The sequence below is a fragment of the Dunckerocampus dactyliophorus genome, chromosome 20, assembly GCF_027744805.1.
Source record: "Dunckerocampus dactyliophorus isolate RoL2022-P2 chromosome 20, RoL_Ddac_1.1, whole genome shotgun sequence".
NCBI lineage: Eukaryota > Metazoa > Chordata > Actinopteri > Syngnathiformes > Syngnathidae > Dunckerocampus > Dunckerocampus dactyliophorus.
The window spans coordinates 8,052,580-8,077,947 of NC_072838.1; the positions used below are offsets into that span (position 1 = coordinate 8,052,580).

At 40.2% G+C, this 25,368-nt stretch overlaps 1 protein-coding gene across 1 annotated transcript in view; it reads left to right on the top strand.

The window, feature by feature from the left end:
- The first annotated feature begins 11,564 nt into the window (after positions 1 to 11,564).
- Positions 11,565 to 25,368, top strand: part of LOC129173264 (TGF-beta receptor type-2-like) — a 36,579-nt gene continuing 22,775 nt past the window's right edge. Inside the window, exons 1-4 of the mRNA XM_054764003.1 lie at positions 11,565 to 11,799; positions 17,456 to 17,597; positions 18,743 to 18,933; positions 24,433 to 25,205. Coding sequence (XP_054619978.1) covers positions 11,727 to 11,799; positions 17,456 to 17,597; positions 18,743 to 18,933; positions 24,433 to 25,205 — 1,179 coding nt within the window. The 5' untranslated portion in view covers positions 11,565 to 11,726. The remainder of the gene's footprint in view (positions 11,800 to 17,455; positions 17,598 to 18,742; positions 18,934 to 24,432; positions 25,206 to 25,368) is intronic.

The following is a 25,368-nucleotide window of genomic DNA, read 5'->3' on the forward strand; positions in this document are numbered from 1 at the left end:
TCGGATTTGGAGGTGCTGATTAATTAACCCATAGATTAGTAAGAATGCACCATTTATTGTTGGAATTTATAAATAGGTAAAGCATAGAAAACCTCTTTGACTTTCTAAATACATTGAGCATTATTAGAGCCCTGTAAACATGAAATAACACCCCTATAGTTCCCTCTACACTCATGTTATTCATTGTTTACATCACACTGCAAATTCTTATGCTGCGGGGATTCGAGATGGCCGCTAGATAGCAAGCTAGCAAGCTAACAAGGCACTTCCTCCGTGCTTTTGAGCAAGTTAATACATGCCGAGCTCTTATGAAATGCACTTCTGCCACCTTGTGGCCGTTTTTTGGCTTAAACCTGCTTGAAAAGTGACCTCTTTTATTGTGCACTTGCGTCATCTCCTCTTTTTGCCTCTCGCGCAAAGAAACGTAAAAGACGTATAAATATGTCTTTGGGAGCAAGCGTTTGGGTTTAAAAAAAAACATAAAATTGTCTTTGGGATTGAATGACTTAAGCATTTTCAAGCGTAAAAATGGCTAAATGAACTACAATACAAAAATAAGGCGTTCAGATGATGCATTCGGGATGGGGATGACATGTAATGTTCTGTACTGGTCGCTAGGTGTCAGTAATGTTACTGTAATGTTCAGTGAGACACACAAGCACCAGCCATGATTGCAGGAACAAAAGGCTTCTATTGCAGGTTTAAATTATCTCACAACAGGCACAATAATTCCTAAAACGGTCAAGCAACTCAACTCTGAACCCCCGACGTCACTTTCTGTCCCATTGCACAGGACCATATTTACAGCAACACACACAAGTATGAGTCTTAAGTCTTAAATTGTTTATTTCCTATTATTATGTCTACCATATTGGGTAATAGGAGTGTAAAGGTGATTATAGCGGTGTTATTTCATCTCTAGAGGGCTCTAATAATGTTAAAAACCATCCATCTTCTATGCCGCTTCTCCTCATTAGGGTCGCGGGGGCATGCTGGAGCCCCTCCCAGCTGACTTCGGGCAACAGGTGTACACCGGGGTACACCCTGGACTGGTCGTCAGCCAATCGCAGGGCACATATAGACAAACAAGCATTCACACTCAAATTCATACCTATGGACAATTTAGAGTCTCCAATTAACCTAACATGCATGTTTTTGGATATGGGAGGAAACCGGAGTACCCGGAGAAAACCCACACACGCAAACACGCAAACTCCACACAGAAATGCCCAAGGGAGAATCGAACCCGATGTCCAGACTGTGACTGTGTGGCCAACATGCTAACCACTAGACCACCGTGCGGCATGTTAAAAATATTCCATATATAAATAAGGAATCCTACTTCAAGGAAATTCACTTATCATAGTCAGGTGTGGAACCAATTAACCTAAAAAAAGGGGGATTAAGATACAATTTCTGATGATTTTACCTTTTTTGATTTTACCTACGCCACCATCAATATCACATTTGTCATTTAGGAATGGCAGCTACAGTATGTATGCACAATATATCCCAGTATTTAGACATTTGATATAATTATCCATCCATTTGCTATGCCGCTAATCCTCATTAGGGTCTCGGGGGTATGCTGGAGCCTATCCCAGCTGGCTTCGGGCGAGCGGTGGGGTACACCCTGGACTGGTCGCCAGCCAATCGCAGTTAATAATTGCAATAATAATAACTGTAGTTTTACTGTATTTTACTTTACTTAGAACATATATACTGTACATAAGAAGGCTACCGATAATTCATAATGGTAAATGCCATATTTTATGAATCATCTTTAATTAGAGATCAAAGTCGACACTTTGATCACTTGATTGTTTTACGGTGGAGCTGTATGGAGGCAAAATCGCAAAAACTTGACTGTACGTGTATAAAAAGTGTATATTTCCTAAAAGAGAGCTGACATTGATGTTTCACTATAAAAGATCAGACAAAGACTGCAAACGTTGGATAAATAGCAAAAGATGTTTGTCGACTTATATGATATTTACGACCTCGTAAACCGACGCAAGAATGTGACCGCATAGTGTAGTCTATCTTTAGCCACACTGTAGACTGATATTGTTGCATTTTATGGCGCGAAAGTAATAATTATATTTTCTCTCTGTAATTTTATGTTTGGTAAACTTCATCGTCTGCTCTCGCCACAAAAATTACAAACACGGGGACCAATGACAGAAGAGGCTTCAGTCAACTTTTTACAATGGAACCAATCATAACACGACGCTACTCCAAGACAATGACCGTCTCTTATTGGTGGTAAAAATCCCGTGAGTGTTGTTTTGTATAATGGAGCAAAACTGGAATACATGTGTCATTTGTTATTACTTTCTAGATTAATTTTACATTTTTAACTCTCAGTAGTCTTTGACCTCATGCAAAAGGAAGGCGAAGCATGGTAGATGGCGTAGCATGATGACACAGCTACACGGACGCTCCCTTTCAACTCAGGGTGAAAGTCCAGACTTCAAACTGCCTACGAGGTTTTAATTGGTGACAACCGCTTCAGTAAAACCAATAATGTTCTCACGTTATTTCTCATTTGTTAGCACGTCCTGCGCTGGAAAGCATCCGCTTTTAAAACGAACACCACCTTCCTATTGGTGGAAAAAATAATTGTCATCAATCAATAAAAGCACAAACGGCTGTTTGGTTGCAAAGGTTCCATATATCTGCCTCAGTTAAGGTCACTGGGACACTGGGCACAAACGGCCTGCATGTTGTTCCAAGACGAAAACCACTGCTGAACCAAAACAACATCAATTTTGCCAGAAAACATCTTGATGATCCCCAAGACCTTCAGGAAACTACTCTGTGGTCTGACGAGACAAAAGTTGAAACTTTTGGAAGGTGTGTGTCCCATTACATCAGGCGTAAAAGTAATGCCACATTTCAGAAAAAAGAACATCATACCAACAGTAAAATATGGTGGTGGTGGTGTGACGGCCTGGGGCTGTTTTGCTGCTTCAAGACGACTTGCTGTGATAAATGGAACCATGAATACTGCCGTCTACCAAAAAATCCGGAATGAGAATGTTCGGCCATCTTTTGTGACCTCAAGCTGAAACCAACTTGGGTTCTGTAACAGCAAAATGATCCAAAACACACCAGCAAGTCCACCTCTGAATGCCTGAAGAAAAACAAAATGAAGACTTTGGAGTGGTCTAGTCAAAGTCTTGACCTGAATCCTATTGAGATGCTGTGGCATGACCTTAAAAAGGCGCTTCATCCTGGAAAACCCCCCAGTGTGGCTGAATTACAACAATTCTGCAAAGATGAGTGGGCCAAAATTCCTCCACAGCGCTGGAAGAGACTCATTGCAAGTTATCACAAGTTTAGCTTGATTGCTGCTAAGGGTGGCCCAACCAATTATTCCGTTTAGGGTGCAATCACTTTTTCACACAGGTTTGGATTTTTTTTTCTCCCTTTAATAATAAAAACTTTCATTTAAAAAATGCATTTTGGGTTCAGTTGTGTTGTCATTGATTCATATTTAAATTTGTTTGATGATCTGAAACATTTAAGTGGAACAAATGCCAAGAAATAAGAAATCTGAAAGGAAGCAAACACTTTTTCACATCCCTGTAATTATGGTTTTTGTTTTGCTCTAACCTGCGATTGGCTGGCGACCAGTCCAGGGTGTACCCCGCCTCTCGCCCAAAGTCAGCTGGGATAGGCTCCAGCATACCCGCGACCCTAGTGAGGATAAGCGGCATCGAAGGTGGATGGATGGTTGGATGGGTTTTGCTGTATGTGTGAGTTGTACATATGTTAGCCATCGATGCAAAGATGTGCACAGAACACAAGTGGCAGCTGGATATGGACGGTGTTGGCTTGTTTGTAACCGTTTTTGACATCTCAAAATGTCATGCAAACAGTTAATGGTTTACCTTGCAGGTAACAACCTTTATGATAGAGGCGGGCAATACCGATCAAGACCAGTATTGCTGATGCTGATAGCAATACTTTTTAACTGAAGGTTTTCAAGACCATTGAAGAATTTTTGGATTTTGCCTTTCCTTTGTTGATTATAATCACAATCACAGCTTGAATTAATTCAGTCAATCAGTTCTTAGCAGGAAATTGTCAGTGCAATTTCACATGAACTCGGCTGACAAACAGGAAAGCCTACTGGTGCACCTCAGATGACTTTCTCACATGTTCTGTTTCCATAACAAGTTTTGGCAAAGTTGCGGTCATTCATCATGCTCCCTTGTCAGAGAACAATTGCTCTAAAAGTGTTGTGGTCTTGTAGGTTGTAACCTTTTTAATATTAACTTTCCCTTCCTTGTCTACCAAACCTTTTGTCCTACTGTGGGAGACGTACAGAGACAGCGAGAGGTTGTTTCTGTCAAAATGAGCCATTGTGCACCAAGAAAACGACACTAATTCATTGTGTGGGCGATATTGTGTGCGACTCTGTATCTGTCCTTCCTACAGTGTTATTTGTTGAAAGAGAGCACACAAAAACACATATATAAGAGCGTACACGAGAGAGTATGCAAATACTCTCATAGTTTGTGCGGTTAAGTCACACTCAGCATTCATATATGGTCAGTAGTTCAAGGAAAACTGCACTTTTTTGGGGAATTTTGCCCGTCATTCACAATCCTTATGTGAAACATGAACATATGTTTCTTTCCCTTTTCTGTGCGTTCCAACGAGAGAAAACGAGTTAGTGTGAGCCAGCTAGCAATGCACGTCATGGGAGGTACAGTACCTAACAAAAAAACGTCAACAGTGTTCCATTTACGTAACTGACCTGTATATTAACCAAGCTATGGTAATATTCTTATTGTAGCAGCTAACACGAAAAAGTATATTTACCTGGCGGAGTAACACGACGCCTCGCCAGTCTCAGCATCACTCACAGCGCCTCAAGCCTCTGCAACGGGACAGACGGAAGAGTGGATACTACTGGCTCTCAATTTCCCTACGAAGACTTCCCAATGAGAGCGGACATTGTAAGTGTCGTCGCTGTTTTCCTTGCTGCTGTTGTTGACGGAGGTCGCGTTAGCTCCTATGGGCTATGACAAATCGATGCGCCTAGGAAAGAGGTTTTTTAAATCATCAAAGTATGTTAAGATACTGTAAGTATTACATGTTATCATCAATGTACTTGTTAATGCATGATCACAGCATGTATAAAAAATTATTAACGATTTTTTTTGGAGGGCTACCTAGTCGAAATAGGTACCTCCCATGACGTGCAGTGTTAGCTGGCTCATACTAATTTGTTTTCTCTTGTTAGGATGCACAAAAAGGGAAAGAAATGTGTTGATGTTTCACATAAGGATTGTGGATGATGGGCAAAATTCCCAAAAAAGTGCAGTTTTCCTTTTAAGTAGGAATTTGACCACCATTGACCAGGCATAACGCAGTAACATGAATTGCGGGATATATTCGTTTTATTTACACCCTCTGCAAGATGTTTCCACTGTGCTTGTCTTGTGGTGGCGCGCAGTTCAACTTTCTGAAAGACTTTTCGTCTTTCAATTTTATACATGAATCTGACCTTTCGTAACTGTCGCTCCTTTACAGGCACTTGAAAGCAATGCAGCCTGCATTGTGTGCCTGTAATACTGAGACTATAGAGGATGTAGGAGGAGTGGGCACTTGACTTGACATCCACTTGACTGAAAGACATTCAAAAGAAGTGACAAACAAAGGCTTCCTCAGTCTGAGAGACGTGCACGTCTTCTGGTGGCATGAGCGCATCTCTTTTTCGTGCACAATATGATGGAAAATGCTGAGTTTAACCCCTTAAGACGGGGGGTGCTCACACTTACTCAGCCTGCGAGCTACTTTTAAAATGACCAAGTCCTAAAGATCTACCTCCTGCTATGAATATAGAAAATATATATTGACTGTCTTTATAAATCAGAGTATTTATGTACATTGTACGTGTACAGTATATTGGGGTGCATGCACTTTTACAGCATGCAAGTTATAAGTCGACATGATTCATCCATCCATTTTCTATACCACTTCTCCTCTTTAGGGTCGCGGGAGCATGCTGGAGCCTATCCCAGCTGACTTCGGGCGACAGGCGGGGTACACCCTGGACTGGTCGCCAGCCAATCGCTGGCATGATTTATCTCTTACTATAAAACATATAAGATATATATTATCAAATCTAACCACGGACCCGTAAACTTTTCAACTATAACAAAGACTAATGATTGACATTTCACATTCACAGTTTCAAAGTTTACAGGTAATCAAAGTAGTTTATATCATTCACAAATAATTCCCAATTCATACGCATAATTCCTCAATAGTTGTGTACATAAGTAATATGTCAGTCAAAATAGCGTACATTAGCCACACGCTTCATATATTACGTCCAGTTAGCGTTTGCGATCAAACATTCCCGATATGCAAGAAATGAAAATGATTATGCAAAAGGCACTGCAGCCGAAGTCAAGGTAACATATTGAAAAGGTTTCAGCGACGGGCGCATTTTTCCATTTCATCACGAAATAATAGTTTAAGAAAGGGAACAGTAGAAAAACACGCATTTCTATAGTGGAGTTCATGACGCAAAGCAAAGCGATCAAACGATTCACTCCGCTACAAGTTGAATGGATAACTTTTGTTATAGATATAGCCATCTTACTGTTCAGTTAGTTTATCCGTAATCGGAAGGTGTAAGTTAGTCTGAGGCATCTGTTCCCCATTGCCACGGGGGAGCAAGAGCAAATCAGTAGGGGAGCTTAATGTCAGCTGACTAAAGTCATATGACATCTACAAAGTGACGTTTATGCGATCGAACCTTCCTGATCTACTGGTAGCTCGCTCGCAGAAATGTTTTTGCGTTCCCCCCGATTTGAAGTACTATTGGGAAACTGATAATATCTATTTACTGTATTTATCAGTGCTGTACAGACTGAACTCAAAACTGAAACCAGCGAAATGCAACAAATTGTGTGACGCATACAAGCCTATCTAGTCAAATTGCATGCCGAGTACGACAAATTGATACATGATGGCAGGTCTTCCTGCCTCTCACGCCGCCCCTGACAGCTCAGTCTACGGCGATGTAAGTCGAGTTTTAGTGTCTGTTGGAACTTTTATCTAAATTATAGCAAAATTAACACCTAAGTCACTCACACCGTACACAGAACCCATGAGGGGCAGGGGCTGTATAACACCTTAATAAAAAGATAAAATACATGAATGAAATCAAACAGTAATAAAATAGAGAGAACAAGGCCTTACTTGTGTCCCGGGTGTTGCAAGGGAGGGAGAGACAGACTTATTGAGAGTCTCAATAACGAGACCACTGTTTCGTTATCACATAGGAGCAGATCCTTGATGATGGTCACGGCGTGGAGCAGACATGCGGTCCACTTTCTGAGCTTTTTACAACGTCTAATTTCACTTTGCTTTTCACTTTCCTTTTCTTTGATGCATCAATAGACTCAGCTTGGGAGACATAATGAAGGGAAAGAAGTTGAGGCACTTTAACTTGTAATTGTGAAAAATATAGGCATTTTTTCTGCACAGTTTATTCTTTTAAACCACGATTGGTAACATATGCTAGCCGTGTTCTTGTATTTTTGGTTGAAAATAATTTTTTCTCTCAATATTGTGACTTAATTCTTTAAAAATACCACTGGTAAAATGACTGTTTTTTCCTTTTATGCTGATGTTTTTTGTTGACGTTTTCTTATTAAATCACATTTTTAGAATGTGCCACGGGCCGCAAATGGCCCCAGGAGGCACTTTGGGCACCGCTGCAGTAAAAGTCCTCATCATTTGTAGTGGCAAGCTCCATACAAAACCTTAAAGGAAAAAGTCAATTGTGCCGTGCGCGCCCTGATCTCCATTACAGAAAAGTGTTTTTCTACACTTACTTGTTATTGTTGCTATTATTTTATTATGAATTTAAAAATCGTTTCATGGCTTAAGTTTTTTAATGTGTTGTCTAGACTTCGGCTGCATTGTCATTTCGCTAATTGTTTTTGTTTATTTTATAATTGTACTGTTATGTGTTTGTTGTTGTGATGGAGCAGATACAGCTATAGGGGAGGGGTTTTTTTTTTAGTTTTGTGGTCAGCGAGAAGAAGGTTGTGACCCTCGGGATCCAAGCACTGCGCTAAGGTCAGAAGGGAATGGTTTTGAGCTCAAAGTGCAGCCGGATCTCCACCTTGTGGCTTGGACCCCATCTTGCAGGGCTGAACTCCTGCCTGGCATGCATGCTCGAGCGAGCACGTCACGCACACGCCCAGCGGCCCACACACAGCCACCCCGGCTAACGAAAGCAATTTCTGTGTACACTGCGCATTGTTTACTCAAAGCAGGCTCACCAAAAGCTCAGCGAGCCAGCTGTGGGTGTAAGACGGAAGAGGACGTCCTGTGTGGAGAGTAATAAAAGCTCTCGGGTCACAGGGTCAGGACTGAAACCTGACATCACTGCTTCAGCATGCGGAGCAAAAAACACACGTCTGAACGCCTCCGCAATAATGGTGGAAATATATGGCCGTCGCAGGGACTTAACCTCTGTGTGTGTCTTCAATAAAAGCACAACACTGACCAATTTATCAAGTATGAGCCTGGAAACTGTCTTGGAGTTCATGAAAGTGAGCAATGTAATTTATACCACCACCCTCAGCTTGGGGTTTGTGTGGGGTGGATCAGCCAGATGACGATAGACGCCTCAGCTACAGTATGTGAATAGAATTACATCATACTAGTGCAACCCCCCAGTGTATTTAAGAAAGAGGGCGGTATCCAACAATCCTATTTGTATTTTTATATTGTAAGATCACAAGCTTTGTTTGATGTTCTTCCCATTTTGTTCGTTATTTTAGTGGATTGTGTAGCTCTATACTTTACTGCAACAGTAAACCAAAAAGTGATATTTTGTTGTGATTTTTGCTTTTAATTTGTTGATCAGTATTATAATCAGAACAAAACACAGGGCAAGGACTGTAGGCAAATAAAAACACACTTATTTGTGAGCTATCGAACAAAATGTAACACAACAATATAACATAACGTAACAATATCAACAAAATAATATAAATATGAATACATACAACTGTTTCAGCAAAGTAAGTATCATATTTTCCAGACTATGAGTCATAGTTTAGCTGGTCCTGCGATATCAATATATATATACAGCCAACACTCGTTTATCAAAGTTAATAAGTGAATTTCCACTAAGTTCCACTTGTAAATACAGTTTTTAACATTAGTAGAGCCCTCTAGACATGACATAACACCCCTATAGTTACATTTACACTCGTATTACCCAATATAGGAGACATAATACAAGAAAATAAGATATTTAAGACATAATTAAGAATTGTGTTTGTTTGTTCCCATAAAGGTGTGCAAGTGCAAGGGGAGCTGAATGGGGTATGGACAGGAAGTGATGTCAGGGGTTCAGAATTGAGTTTTAGCCCACATGAGTTATGTCGCAACAGTAGACCATATTGGGAAAAACCTGTTTATGACCTTCTAAATAAGTTTTTTAACATTATTAGAGCCCCCTAGACATGAAATAACACCCTTATAGTCACCTTTACACTCCTATTACCGAATATAGTAGACATAAGAGAAGGCAAGGCAAGTTTATTTGTGAAGAGTGCAGATAAAATAGTTACAGTTGAATAGAAGCGTTTTCAGCTTAGATGTGAACTTTGCCAAAGTTGAGGATTGTCGCACATCTTCTGGAAGATTGTTCCAGATTTTGGCAGCGTAAAACTGAAACGCAGCCTCAACGTGTTTAGTCCTGACTCTGGGCACCCGCAGGCGACCATTCCCTGAGCTTCTCAGAGCTGGAGATGGTTCATGTGGCTCTAACATGTCAGACATGGTCTTTGGCGCAAGGCCATGAAAAGACTTGTACACAAGCAGAGCTGTTTTAAAGTCTATTCTCTGAGCAACAGGAAGCCGGTGCAGAGACCTGAGTACTGGACTAATATGGTCATATTTCCTGGTTCTAGCCAGGACTCAAGCAGTAGAATTCTGGATGTGCTGCAGCTGTTTTACTGCTCATTTAGAGAGCCCGGTGAGAAGGCCGTTACAATAGTCTAGCCTGCTGGAGACAAAGGTATGGATAAAACTATTCCTTTGATTTTGGCAATGTTTTTTCGGTGGTGACAATGATTTAAGTTTTGTCTGAGTTTAGCTGGAGAAAGTTGTTGCATCCACACACTGATTTGTTTGATGCAGTGACAAAGTAAATCTGCAGGAGCATGTTCATCGGCCGTCAGTGACACGTAGATCTGAGCGTCGTCTGCATGGTTGTGGTAGGACACATTGCAGCTGCGTATTCGGCGGCCTAAAGGCAGCATGTACAGATTGAACAATAGGGGTCTCATGATTGACCCCTGGGGAACCCCACAGGTCATAGCCATTTGGTAGAGAAAACAAGCCATTTAAGACATGAGTCTCGTACTTGTAAGTATGTACATGTGTTGCTGTAAATATTTACCAGTGCCAGGGGAGAGGAAGTGACGTCAGGGTTTCAGAGTTGAGTTTTAGCTTGCCATGGGTTACGGCTGCAACAGTAGCCTGTGTTACGGATTATTGTGCCTGTTGTGAGCTCATTCAAATCTCCAATGAAAGCCTTTTGTGCCGGCGATCAAGTGACCAAGTTTGGTGCTTTTAACGTTACTGACACTTCGTGACCAGTGTAGAATACTACATATCATTGCAACATCTTTGAATGCATCTTCTTCTTTTTATTTTACTTCATTTAACCATTTTTATGCTTGAAAATGCTTAATTTAAGCAAAAAAAGCATCCAATTTGAATATATGCATTTGTTTTACAAATAGTGCTGTACCTTCCATTCTTTTTCTATGCCGCTTCTCCTCATTAGGGCGGGGGGGCATGCTGGACCCCGCTGACTTCGGGCGACAGGCGGGGTACACCCTGGACTGGACTGGCCAATCACAGGGCACATATAGTCAAACAACCATTCAGATTCACGGACAATTTACAGTCACTAATTAATCTAACATGCATGTTTTTGGAATGCGGGAGGAAACCAGAGTACCAGAGGAACGCACGGGAGAACATGCAAAGTCCACACATAAATGCCCCAGGGAGAATCGAACGCACATCTTCCCGATCTCCAGACTGTTACTGTGTGGCTGACATGCTAACCACTGGACCACAGTGGCCCTTAATATTTTCACATAGTATTTATGTTAATTTTTTCTGGAAAAAATGTCCTACATTCGGATTAAAAATAATAATAATAATTAAATTAATAAAAAAAATTTAATGACATTTTTTTAAACAATTTGAGGACACTTTAATGTGTAAACGTGTGTTTTTTTTTTTATCCAGATAAGCGAACACATACATGAAACCGTTTGACTCCTGTCTTTTTGGAGATGATACACTACCCTTGGAAGTTCCAGTAGGTGTACCCCCCCCCAGTTATTTCTGAACATTTCAAGTCTGACTCCGCTGGCTCGCTAATGATAGACTTGAATACATTTGGGAGCCACATGAGCATGACGAGGAGGAGGAGGAAAAAAAAAACAAAAAGTCCAACCCCTCTGAAGATTTCCTGTTTCATGAAAGTCATACAGTGAGTCATATAGGGCACGTCCCACCTCCGTGTGTTTACTCTCTCAGGGCAGCTGCAGAGTAAGAAGCGGGGCGAAGAAAGTTCGCTCGAGTCTGGATATTAACTCCCCGCCAAGGCTTGGGTTAATTCATGAGAAAGAGAGGGGTGTATTGTCGGCCTCTTCATGGAGCTACTTCGGTTTTCCGCTTTCTGGTGTGGAGCGATACTCTGTGGTAGTATTGTGTCCGAGCAGGCGGGTGAGTCGCACTTTTACTACAAAAAACGTTTTCCCTCCCCCCAAATACAAATAAATGTGTCAAGTTAATACACTGACACTTTTGTGGTGTCACCGTCATCTTTTATTTTACCAAAAAGAAACTTTTTAATGCAGGTGTTTGGCAGGCACTCAAGATGTCATTATAACTTCAGAGAAGACTTGAAGGTAGATTTAGCTGTCAATGGCGTGCTTTGTTCTGACTTTTTTTTGTTTTGTTTGTTTTTTTTTGCTACGAGAACGATATATTAGCTCCAGGGGCGGATCTTTACAAATATATGTCCATCTTTGGTGTGCTGACTACATAGCTAACAGGTTTAGCGCGTCCCCCCAACCGAGGAAGACAGTTATGCCTTCATCTGTCTCACTCTCATTCCCAGCAGCTCCTAATCCTCCCCTTTTCTCCCTGCAATTAGACGTAGCCCCGGGTGACAATTACTACCCTTCGCCGTTTCCAAAGCCACCCTGCTGGGTTTCATTGACACGCTCTTTTAGAGGGGTTGCACTAATTGTATAATTGCCTAACATGAGTGCTCAGGCGTGGACACCCCCTTCCCTCACTGTCTCAAGTCTAGTACGTCCATGCATAGTAGCGCAACAGTGCATCAATATTGTGGCGCGCTTGAGCCACACAGGAAATAGTCAGAGGCACTTCAGCTTGCTTAAGGTACTGTATTTGTTTTTTTATTGCAAGTGATAGCCAACAACTACCGTAGCTTGACGACACAACTCCAAGATGCAGGGGGTCAGTACACAGAACGTCTACCTTAAACCAAATAACAACGCAGCGTGTACAGTAATTTACAAACTACTATTATATGGATATCAAATCTGTAATGCTTATGAAGTGCCCGCAAGGCATGCTAATAAGCGCCGCCTGTGCGTGTTAAAGTACGACATGAAGCCAACCCCCTGAAGTCAATATCTTTATGTTCTGTTGTTAAGTAAGCTTTAAAAACATGACACTTTTCTTATGACACAAACTAAAAAGCTCAGTTGTACCCATAAACACATAAATTCTGATTTACAGCTTTCGAAAATCTCCGCTCTTTTGCGTAATTTACATGACATTTCCTCTTCTTCTTATTCATCTTCTCTCCTTTTCAGTTATGAATTGCAACCACTCAAGCCTGGATTATCCAACGGCGTCTTGATTGTTTCTATAGCTCTTCGTTGGCATAGCGCCGGTGATGTGTAATTCTTTACTGAAACACTAGGGGCGGTGTCTTCTAGTGAGCAACCACAACTCTCATTGAATATTGAGCTTGTTAGCGTCTCTCGTCGGGTGCCGACAGCGGTAATTAAAGAGAGAAGGGAGGAGACTGCATTACGACAGTCACTTTTGTTGTAAATGTTGTTCCCAAATCGAAGGAGAAGGCATCCTTGAAGGGGGGCTGTACTATGAATGAGTCATATACACACAGGAAATAATGTACAGAGATGGTGAGACACACAAGCACCAGACTTGATTGCCGGTACAACAGGCTTTTATTACAGGTTTGAATGATCTCACAACAGCCACAATAGTCCCTAACTCAGGCCACTGTTGCGGCCGTAACCGGCGCCAAGCTAAAACTCAATTCTGAAACCCCAATGTCATTTTCTGTCTGCCCCCCGCTCCCCTAGCACAGGATCACAATTACAGCAATACACACTAGCACGAGTCTTATTAATATCTTAAAAGGCTTATTTTGTCTTATTATGTTTACTATATTGGGTAATACAAGTCTAAAGGTGACTATAGGGGTGTTATGTCATGTCTGCAGGGCTCTAATGATGTTACAAAGCATATTTACAAGCTCGGAAACGGGTTTTCTATGCTCTATGGAAAATATTCTATTTATAACTGAGGAATCCTACTTCATGGGAAATCACTTATCACGGTTGGGTCTGGAACCAATTAACAGCGATAAATGAGGGATTACTATATTATAGTCTACATCAGTGGTGTCCAATGTGCAGCATGGGGGTCGTTTGCAGCCAACGGCTGTTTTTTTTTTTAATTTTATTTTTATTGGCCTGCGGCACATTCTAAGAAAAATAAAAAAAAAACATACAAATGGAAAAATCTGCAGTAATTTTACAAAAATCAAATAAAAATAGTTAGAGAAAAAGTTGTTTGTTTTTTGTTTTTTTTTAGCATACGCCGTGATATTATGAGAAAAAATAACATAATTCTAGTAGCATATAGTTTAAATATTAAAGAAGAATAAAATAGTCTTTTTTTTTAAATAAGTTGTAATGTTATGGGAAACAACAGAGTTGCGGAAAAAGATATCATGTTACGAAAATAAAGTCAAAATATTGTGGGAATAAATCATAATTCTAATAAAAGAAAAATTTGCAACAAGAAAGTTGAAACAGTTGGGGGGAAAAAAAAACAACAGCAGCAGAAATGGGGAAGAAAAACAGCTGTGATTTTACGGGAATAAAGTCAAAACATTACTAGAATAAAGGTGCAATTTTACGAGTATAAACTTGTAACATTATGAGCAAAAATAATCTTATTAAAAGTTATTATATTATGGGAATAAAGTCAAAATATTACGAGAATAAAGTCATAATATTATGAAAATAAAATTTAGAAGGATTATTTAAGAAGAAAGTTGAAATATTTGGAAAATTAAAAAAAAAAACAGCAAAAATGGGAAAAAAAAGAGCAAAGCTTGAAGTTCTTATTAATAATACACTTTTTCACCTACAGTATATCACAAAGCTGAGATGCAGTTTTTCTTGAAAAATATATAACTTCGTAGCATATCGACTTGGGGTGTCACAAGATTAAAACGTGCCAAGATTTCTTGTTCAGAAAAAAAATGGCTCCTGGGCACTAGGCCTGAGACGATAATAAATAAATTTATTAATGACACAATAAATGAAAATCAACTTGATAATTTTGCCAGCCTCAATATATTGCCATGTGCGTGCGTGTCTGTTTTCCTCGTCTCCCGCCTCCAAACAGGCAGGAAGAGAGTTCACTCTGTGCATTGGTTTCAGCGCCTTCGCGCAATTGTTCCATAGAACAACGGCATGAACGGAGTGAGCCCTATCAGTCATACAGTCTGTCTGTCTCAGTGGGCGGTGGCGGGGCCGCGAGCATACACACAGAGTGCAGAAGAGTGTAACGTAGTCGAAATTGTATTAGTAGATTTCACTATATTGTCATACTTTTTTATTGTACTAAGTAATGTTAAAATCTCGTCTCGTCTCGTTCTTGTAGACCCAATCTAGTGTATCTGGTGTGACACCCCTATATCTACATGTGTTGCTTTACAAAATATCAAAGTGCCCCTTGCATGCTTTCATTTTTCAGTATGTGGCTCTCAGTGGAAAAAGTTTGGACACCCCTGATCTACATCTAGTGCGGCCTTGGGGCCATTTGAGGCCCGCAACTCGTTTTGGATTGGCCTGCGGTACATTGTAGAATTTAAATTAAACAGAAAAAAACAACAACAACAGCAACAAAGGGGAAAATGAGCAAAAAGGTGCAATGTAACGAGAAAAAGATGAAATGTGATACTAATTAGGAATAAAATGCAAGTTTTGCCTTTAAATACACACAAAACAAATACATCTTTTTTTTTTTTAGCCTTTTTACAAAATAGAAAATAAATGGCCCCCACATCCTTTGACTTTTCCATATGTGGCCCTTGTTCAAAAAAATTTGGACACCCCTGAGCTAGGTACTGACAATGCAGTGAATTTTGCCGTACTTCTCAGTGTGAACGCACTTACTGTATGCACTCAAAGTGTATGAAATACAACATCAAAATATCAAATAAACATTTTATAATACATCAATACATCATAATACAATATACAAAACAATATAATACATCATCAGGTATATGAAAGTGTGCAAATTGAGACACAGCCCAAAATTCAAGGCGAAAAGCTCAATCAAAACATCCATTTATAATATTGTGCTGATTTGCATTGTAAGGGAACTCAGAACCTCCAGTCAGCAATAACCTGCTTAGCTCTCGTGCACGTCTGTCTCAGAGAGAGGCCTTGCAGGAAGAAGATAGCGTGCATGTGCAGCTGCTCTCTCCAGGTTGCGCGGTAATTCTGCAACAGCAAGCCGCAAGGCTGACTCCGCCCTGCAGACTGACAAAGAGGCCTTTTGTGGCCTTGAGTACACGTGCATGCACCCCACCTTTTGCCCCCGACCAGTCAAGTCAAGCACGTCCAAATTGACACTGAGCTTCTTCACAGCAGACACTGTAAGGAGGTCTGCTTTCATCTACTTGCCTTAAGAGATATTGTTGGAGCAATAATAGTGCACTGACTTGATTCAGTCACGCAAAAATTGTTATTAACTTAACCCACGGGTGTCTAAACTTTTTTTTTTTTTATAGGAAAATTAAAGGATGACACTACCTTGATACATTTGGTACATTAAAGATGCTGAAACCAATATACAGTATGCTAAGATTACATTGATAGCATGTAAATAAACAGACAATATGAGATTTTCACTAAAGTGCAAGGAAGTAAAGTACAAAGTTAGTAAGATACAAAACAAGACTGTTTCCGACAGGAATGTAATATATCTGTGGCATTGGGTTGTGGTTGGGCTGGGGAGGTCACCAGATGATGTCATGGTCAAATTTGCATGAATGGTCATGATGCAAAACTTGGTGTTTTTGGTGTTTTGGTGTTTTGAACCTTATTTGACAACAGAAGAGTCATTTAGAAGCAAAAAAAAAAACAATCTTGATGTGTCCTGTGCACCATGTAAGTGTGCACGTGTTTTAAAGATACTATAGGCAGTAGTATCTATGGTAGCCCACTTCCGTCACTGAAATAAAAAATATATCCCAATGGTAAGTCATAATTATGAGATAAAAGCCGAAATTATGAGGAAAACGTCATTATTATGACATAAGAAAGTCATAATTATGACATAAAAAGTCACAATTATGAGATAAAAAGTCAAAATCATGAGATATGTCATAATTATGAGTTAGGAAAGTCATAATTATGTGATAAAAAGTCCAAATTATACAATACCGACCGCTCATAATTTTGACTTTTTATCTCATAATTATGACTTTATCTCATAATTGAGTTTTTATTTCATAATTATGACTTTCTTATCTCATAATTATGACTTTTTATCTCAAAATTTTGACTTTTTATCTCACAACTATGACTTACATTGGGATGTGCAGTGGTGGAAGCGGGCTTCCATAAATATCTCACTTTACTGTAGTGTTGGGGGAGCTCCTGCTAGGCTACCCAGCATGCTTTGCCGGCTCCTTGTAAGAATTAGTTTACATGTTTGTTAGTGCATAGTTGTTTTTTTAATACTCATAGAGTAGTAGTTTTGTTTACGTGTCATTTTTTTGTTTTGTTATTTGGTTAAAGGTAGTGAGCCCCCCTTGCTATCGCTTGCAATAAAAGAGCATATTTCTTAAGCAAACTGAAGTTGCTGAAATGTGTGCACGTGTACAAACTGTAAACCTCGGGGGAAACACTGAGCATTGTCACGATCAGCATCCTACTTCTGCAAGCTGCTGCGCAAACACAAACCCATGCAGAGGTTACCATTTCCAACCATACCGTGGTAATCTAACCTGAACCACCTCATATGTTGTGTATTTATGACTGAAGTCCTGTTTCTCTTTGGCCCCCAGATGCCCATATAATAAAGATAAGGCGCCTGTGCAAGTTTTGTGACATACAACCAACCAGCTGCACCGGCCGAGGAAGCTGCAAGGTGGAGTGTGACATCACTTCCATTTGCACCCATGATGATGATGTGTGTGTCGCTATTTGGTAAGGGTCTACATTCATGTGATGTCATGACAATAGAAAAGTAGAAAACAAGTGGAAGTGATGTGGGTCACTTTATTAGTCGGGGCTTGAGTCGTTTCCTCATTCAAATGACCTTTTCTTTGAACCCTCAACAGTCAAGACAGTAGTATGGAAACTGTGGTGCCAGGCCGTTAACATTCTCTCTGACGCCGCTGAAAGCTGTCACACGCAGACTTGTGTTGTTGTTACAAGCTTTAAGGCTGCACTGCTGTTTGTCATTAAAGTAGTAATTTAACTGATGTGTGCAGAATATTATGCACGTGGACGGCCAACCTGGTTCTTGCAAGCCGGTAGCAAAAGAAGCTCAGGATTTAAATATGTACATCTGTGGCTTTTTAGATGTTTTTTTCCTCATTTTCTCACATTATGCTAATTCCCGGCGTTCCATGACGATGATTGTACCATTTACCGCTTTGACATACTGTATTTTCCATACTATAAGTCACACTTTTTTCATAATTTGTCTGGTACTGTGACTTACTGTATAGTCTGGTGCGACTTTTATGTCAACATACTATTAGGGGTGCAACAATACACGTCTGTATAGAACCGTTCGATACAGTGGTCTCGGTTTGATAGCACTATGAATCAAACGATACTGTAACCCAGATGTAGATGTCAGTCAGCTCACATCAAAATCTCCGCAGGTAGAAGCAGTCAGAAATGTGTTATTCTACACTTACTTGTTATTATTGCTATTATTTTATGATGAATTGAGAAAATATTTATATGGTTTAAGTTTTTTATGTATTGCCTTGACTTTGGCTGTATTGTCATTTCGGTAATTGTTTATGTTTGTTATAATTTTAATGTTTAATAGCAAACTGGATGTGTACATGAACTGTGGAAATAATGAACACTACATAGTTTGACTGAAATACGATGTAACCAATGAACACTACTATTGATGAATTATGTGTAATTATCTTTATTGCTATATTGAATGTATGAATAATTTATTTTGTCCTTTATTTTAAATGTATGTCCTGTTTTTGTTTTATATGGTGCAGATAGCTGAAAGCAAATACATATAGAATTGCAAAACCAAAGTGATCTCAGTGAATGACGTTGATATTATTTTTGACATGTTCCTTCCCATTTTCAAGGAGGAAGAAAGACGACAATGTCACATTTGACACCGTCTGCCACGACCCAGCTCACAAGCTGTACGGCCTGGTCCTGGAGGACTACAACAATAGCAAGTGTGAGATGAAAGAAAGAAAGGGCATGGGCTCATCCTTTTTCATCTGCTCCTGCTCTGAGGATGAGTGCAACCTCGATATCATCTTTAACTCCTGTAAGTTCACATGTATTTTAAAAAACAGGACCACTTGACTGAAGAATGAAACATATAGTTAAATATATTGCCAGTACCAAAATAAACCACAAAACCTTTAAGTACAGCAATAGCGCATCAACACAACATGATGCAGGAGGACTTTACTTTCTCTTATCTTTACAATGTGGCCCAGTTACATCATTTTGCGTTCAAACCGTTATCATAATGTCAGTTCATGTCGTCACGTTGTGCGTCATGCATGACTGATTACACATGTCGTCCAGATACACGATTTTGAACAGCTTTTTTTTTGCAGTTACCACACGGAATCAGCTGTCTTTTGACTGTAGCATCCACGGCAATAATAACAACGAGGTACAGTGCCTGTACTTGGCTCACTGCACAGAGCCAAATTGAAAGCACCTGTACAGCACATACCGCGTCGCGGAAATGCGCTCACCGCCGGGAATGTCTGCACGTCTTGTCTCGTCTCAGTAACTAAGACAGTGTCGCAAGAAATAGTATCGAAATACAATACAATACCGCTAAATATCATGTATGTGCAGTATATTAACCCTGCAGCAACTTCACCCAGCCTAATGCTTGAATCATATACAACACAGCAGTTTACGTTTGTATTAAGGCTGTCAAACGATGAAAAAAAAGAGACTTACTGGGGCCCCGACGTTCCACGTCTGAAGTACTTACAGAGGAATTACAGACTAATTCATGCAATGCTACTTTAAGATGGAAGTGCTTTGGTGATACGAAAACTCCTTTTTGCAGTCAACAACCTCAATTTTTGTACGCCTCAGTTCATATTTATTTTAGCATATTTATCCTTTCCAAAGGGTCCTTTTTAATAAATGAATCGTACAAATACATTTGTGTGGCGTAACTGTGTTGGTAAAGAACTTCAGAGTCAACCGGGGATGACATCATAGCAGCACGATATTGTTTGGACTTGGATTCTTACTTGCCGTGTATGTTTTCGACAAGATGTGACCATCCGCAGTCAAATTATAACACTTTGTTGGTCACTGGTGAAGGCAGAAACCTCACCGCCATGCCACATGTCACCACGTGTGCTTTACATGCATATGGTTCGCAACTTAAGATCGTCAGTCTGTCTTATGTATTTGCCCTGATTTTGATGTTGATCTGATCGGGGGAGGAGGCTAATGTATGTTGCAAACTTTTTGTCATTTTCTGTCACCACTGTGTAGTGCTGACACGGATTCAGGAAGTGACCTACGCATAGCTTCAAGGTATCCTATCCTCTTCATGATAGGTACCATTTATAATGAAGATCTGAGCTTGTGTAAACGAGTTATCAACATTTACACTTTTGTGGCAAATTGTCAGATTGACCATCAAAGTTTGTCACCGTGCCCCGCCCACATCTTATGGACCAACCTAATATCCTTTGCAATATATCATCGCCAGTATGACTAGGTCCCTAGAACAAGTTTGTCAAAGTACAACCCCTATTTTTTGCCCAAAATCGACACCAGAAACCAAAATAGCCCACTTCCTGTTTGTTTTGGGATATGGGTTCTTGAGACTTTTCCATGCATCCTGCCATGACGGACATCTTCACCAAATTTTGTGATGATCCGGGAAACTGAAAATTTTAGAAATGGGCGTTACGGAGTGAGTTTTTGGGACCCCTGAAGTATCCTTTTTTTTTTTTTTCGTACCTGACGTCCCATCAAAAATGTGAGGATATTTCTGTCGTAATAATAGTAATAAAAATGGCAGTTTCAAGAGGGCCTTCGCACCACATCATGCTTGGGCCCGAATTAAAAAGCTAACTAGATAGTATACATAATCTATTTTTATTAAACAATAAATAATTAGGAATATACTTCATATACAAAATATTGCAAGAGGAAACTGTTGGTGTCTTTGCTGAATGTGTGTTGTTTTTCAGTTAAACTAAGGAGAATGTCTGTTGGCAGTGGTACAGCCCAACAACTAATGAACATTACATTGTAACATGGCTCAAACCTCCTAGGCAAACATTAAACCTCAACTCTAACTTGCATCACAATCCCTCTATGTGAACTGAAAACCTGCTCGGAGAAACAATCCAGATGATCAAAATTTATTTGAACAGGAAATTGATTATTTTGACACATGTTCCCTTTCAAAACTTCAATGTGACAAAGTATAGGTTGTGAGCTGTCTTTGTGAGGTACAGTAACAAGTTTGTTGCAAGGAATAACTTCTCACTCGGTGAAAATCCAAACAAACTGTCTGGAGCCATGTTGAGGATTTCAGACATGTGGTTTCCTGTTCAGAAAAAAAAAAAGAGTGAAGCAGAGAGCTTGCCTAGGCAGGCAGCAAGATGCCCTCCCCAGTACTTCCTCCTCCCGTATTTACACAGCTTTTGCTCCTTGCTGCAATGCTTCCTTCTAAGCTCTGCTTCGTTGGTTTGATTTGAAACCAAATTGCAAGTTGAAGATATTACTGCTGTGTGAAACCAATTTCACTTTCGCAAGGCCGTTAGAGCTGTGTTTTAAATACAGCGGTACTTCAATTTTTGTTATTTATTTCTTCCAAAAGGTTTGATGAAAACTGAAACGTACAAAAATCGAGGCAGTGTTTCCCATAATGTAAATTCAATGAATCAGTTCCAGACACACAAAAATATTAATAAAAAATACATTTTATAGTTTTACATGCAGATTGTTGCTGCAGTCTTCTCGTACATCCTGGTGAGATTGAATTCAATAGTGGTCCCCACGTTCTTTATCAAATTGCTGGCACTCGAAACTGTCTTTGGCCCCAAGGCAGGTTAGCACTACCGGGCAAACTGACTAGTTTATGTGCAATACTGAATGAGACGGTGTACGAACCTTTGACGAAAACCGAATCATACAAAAACTGGGCGAGCGAAAACCCAAGTTTGACAGAGCTGGGAAGCCTCATTGAGAAGCCTCAGACGAAGAAACATTCAGAGGTTTTATTGTTGGTATAAGTCTGGAGATATTATTTTTAGTTGCAAATTCAGTATCTGGGCCATAAAAACAGCACAAGGTTCATTTTTTGCTAAAAGCATAGTTAAGCTCCCAGACACAACACCTCCCAAATGTAAAACCTCAGGCATAAAGTAGATACAATATGTGGTTGACTGGGTCATGGTTTGCAGCACTTTGCGTCTGTGGTGCAGACACTAACTTTTGCTCTCTGAGACACCACACATTCCTCAGGGAAGGGTCGGGTTTGTCCTCTGTTCTGTTCCTCTGTTCTCGCAATAATGATAATGCTTGTTGCATTCTTTTGAAGCTGTCTATGGGAAAAAATGTTTATGGTAGTTCCAAAAAGTACAAATGGGAACATATCATTACTTAACAAATGTAATCTCATTTTCTTAAGAGCGGAGACTTAAATCCAACAGCTGTCATACTACACTAGACCCTCGGAATTTGAGCACGAGCCATTCCAGGAGGCTGTTCAAGTTTTGAGTTGTCCAAATTTGCAGTTGAATTTTCCTCATAAGCAAAAACAGAAATCACCATCATCCTGTTTTCCCAGGATCCAACCTTCTGTTTTCTCCAATTTTGAATACACTTTCTCCAGTAGGAATTATGGCAATAGAATTACAGTGTTTTTGTCATTAAGTCATTCCAAATGGCCCAATGAAAACCATGGCAATTTTGCCCAGTTTTACATGTAGAAAATAATCCAAGCTATTTATAAATGACGAATAGATGGAATTTACAGATTTCCCTTACATCATACTGATCAAAGTTAATAATTTGTCTCACCTTTTTTATCAAATTGCTGCCACCCCCAACTTTCTTTGGACCCATGATGGGTTATTCAGCAGTCACACAACACATCGGGCACTTTGTTTGGGCACTCAGTTTTTGCGTTATGATACAGTACAGGTCAAATTGACTCGTTTGTTAAGTGTATGAAAGCCGAGACAAAATTTTTGCGTAAAATTTGCGCCGAAAATCAAATCATATGAAAAACTGTGGAGCACAAAAAACGATGTTTGACTGTAATCTATGCCAGGGAACAAACTAATGGGCGCCACACATTGGAGGGGACATCGCCTCTACAGTACTTCATCCATTTTCGGAACTTGCGCGATAGGGCAATTATCATGCATCACCGTCCAGCAAAGCGGCACGCGAAATTCATACGTGTGAAAGTTTGTGTTCGTGCATTGATTGACCGATGAGCGGACAGGATGCTAATCAGTATGCGATACTTGTGTCAAATTTATATATACATTTTATAAAATTGATATATATATATATATATATATATATATATATATATATATATATATATATATATATATATTTATATATGAAGAAAAAAGCAGCATGGGAATTTGTCGGTACCAGAGTAAACATATCGGGTAAGTTTACATTCATTTTACACTGACATTTACACACAAGTTTATCTGCAATACTGGCTGCTTTTTCTAATATTTTAAGTAGTATTTTAGGATATGGGCATTTAAACATACAGATTTTTGTAATAGTTTTTGTTTTTGTAATCGTTAAACTCGAAGTTTAATTATATCTTTCTATCGCAGGGATCACTAACTAGCCGACCGAGTGCAGACCCGGGTGCTGTCCAATTCGGACATGGACCTATAGTCAATAAATCATTTAAGTATTTTAAGTTTTGACAGGGCACTTCTATTTTGACCAGAGCATTTTTTCTTTTTTTTTACTTTACAGTACTGGTTGATCAGGTCGGGACATCTACTGACCAATTGCATGCAAGTTAAAACGTTCCACATGATGCCATTCAGTAAATGAAATCTCTGTAATGGCACTAAACACTGCGACTCTGCAACAGATGCAAATAAAAATGATGAGAAGCGAAGCAAGTGACGCGAAAGGACGAGTGAGACATACCATACAGGGAAAGAAGATAGAAACGAGTGATAGATACAGATAAAGAGGACAGCGAGATGAGTGAAAGTTGCTGGGAAAAGGACAGCGAGACGAGTAAAAGTTATAGGGAAAGAAGAGAGGTATGTCCCGCCCGGCCCGCTTGCTCCTTCTGGCTTGCCTTGCCCTGGACACCAGCAATGGTGGAAGAATGAGAGGACAGCGAGAAAAGTGAGCCGCAGATAACAGGCAGACCTTAGCTTGTAGACATTTTCTGTATCTGGACCTATTGAATTCTATTTGGAATACTCCTGTTCTACCATATCAGTAATCATCTCTGATTACCTTTTTCCCGTCTGGACTCATCCAGACCTGCAAACATGTATGCATTTTCACCTGCCTACGCGATACCGGCTCGGCTTGATTGGTAAAATTGTAGTACATCATTTCCTGGGTGCATACGACTCATTCAGAGGGCGTACAGACCAGCTCCGCGAACCCCTGCTCCTCTGATTTTTATTCTGATTTGCAATAAAAACACTCGAGCTGTTCAATTTCCAAGGGTCAACTGTGTAGCTTATATAACTCAGCAAAGTGTTGTTTCTTTCTCATGGTCATTAGGTTTTGCTTGTACTTATTTTCTTATTTTATCCAGACATGGATTCTCAGGTTGCTGTCATCTTGGTGAGCCTGGTTCCGCTTCTGGTCATGGCGATTTTGGTCATCACTTCCTTCTACTGTTATCGGGTCTACCGCCAGCGCCGAGCTAACGCTAAACGCAAGAAAGGGCCCCCTCTGGACTTTAGTGACGCTCATGCCATCATGGTGGACGATGAAGGTTCGGACAGCAGCTCCACGCATGCCAACAACCTCAACCACAATACTGAGCTGTTGCCCATTGAACTGGACATCCAGGTGGGAAAAGGTCGTTTTGCCGAAGTTTACAAAGCCAAACTGAAGCAGGGATCCTCGGTCAGTGACGAGCAGGGCTTTGAGACTGTGGCGGTAAAGATTTTCTCATATGAGGAGTACGCCTCTTGGAAGAATGAGAAAGACATTTTCTCGGACGCCGACTTGAGACATGAAAATGTGCTCCACTTCCTCACAGCAGAGGAGAGGAAGGTACAGAGACAGTACTGGCTGATCACAGCATACCAACCAATAGGGAACCTCCAAGAGTACTTGACCCACCACGTTGTCAGCTGGCATGACCTGTGGTTACTGGGAGGATCGCTGGCCAGTGGACTGGCACATCTTCACAGTGACCACACCTCATGTGGACGATACAAGGTGCCTATTGCACATAGGGACATTAAGAGCTCCAACATACTTGTGAAGAGTGACCTGACTTGCTGCTTGTGCGACTTTGGCCTCGCACTCCGTCTGGACAACACCCTGTCTGTGGATGAGCTGGCAAACAGTGGACAGGTAACCTTTATTCTATCAATCACATGTTCTAATTCAGATCATGCACCGTCTTCTTGAGCCTACTTTCTGTAGTTCAATGGGTTTGTAGGCTTGGTCTGTTGGGGTTCTTTACAGATGGTAAAAAATCAGAGTGAACGCAACATGTGTCACAACAAACCATGAA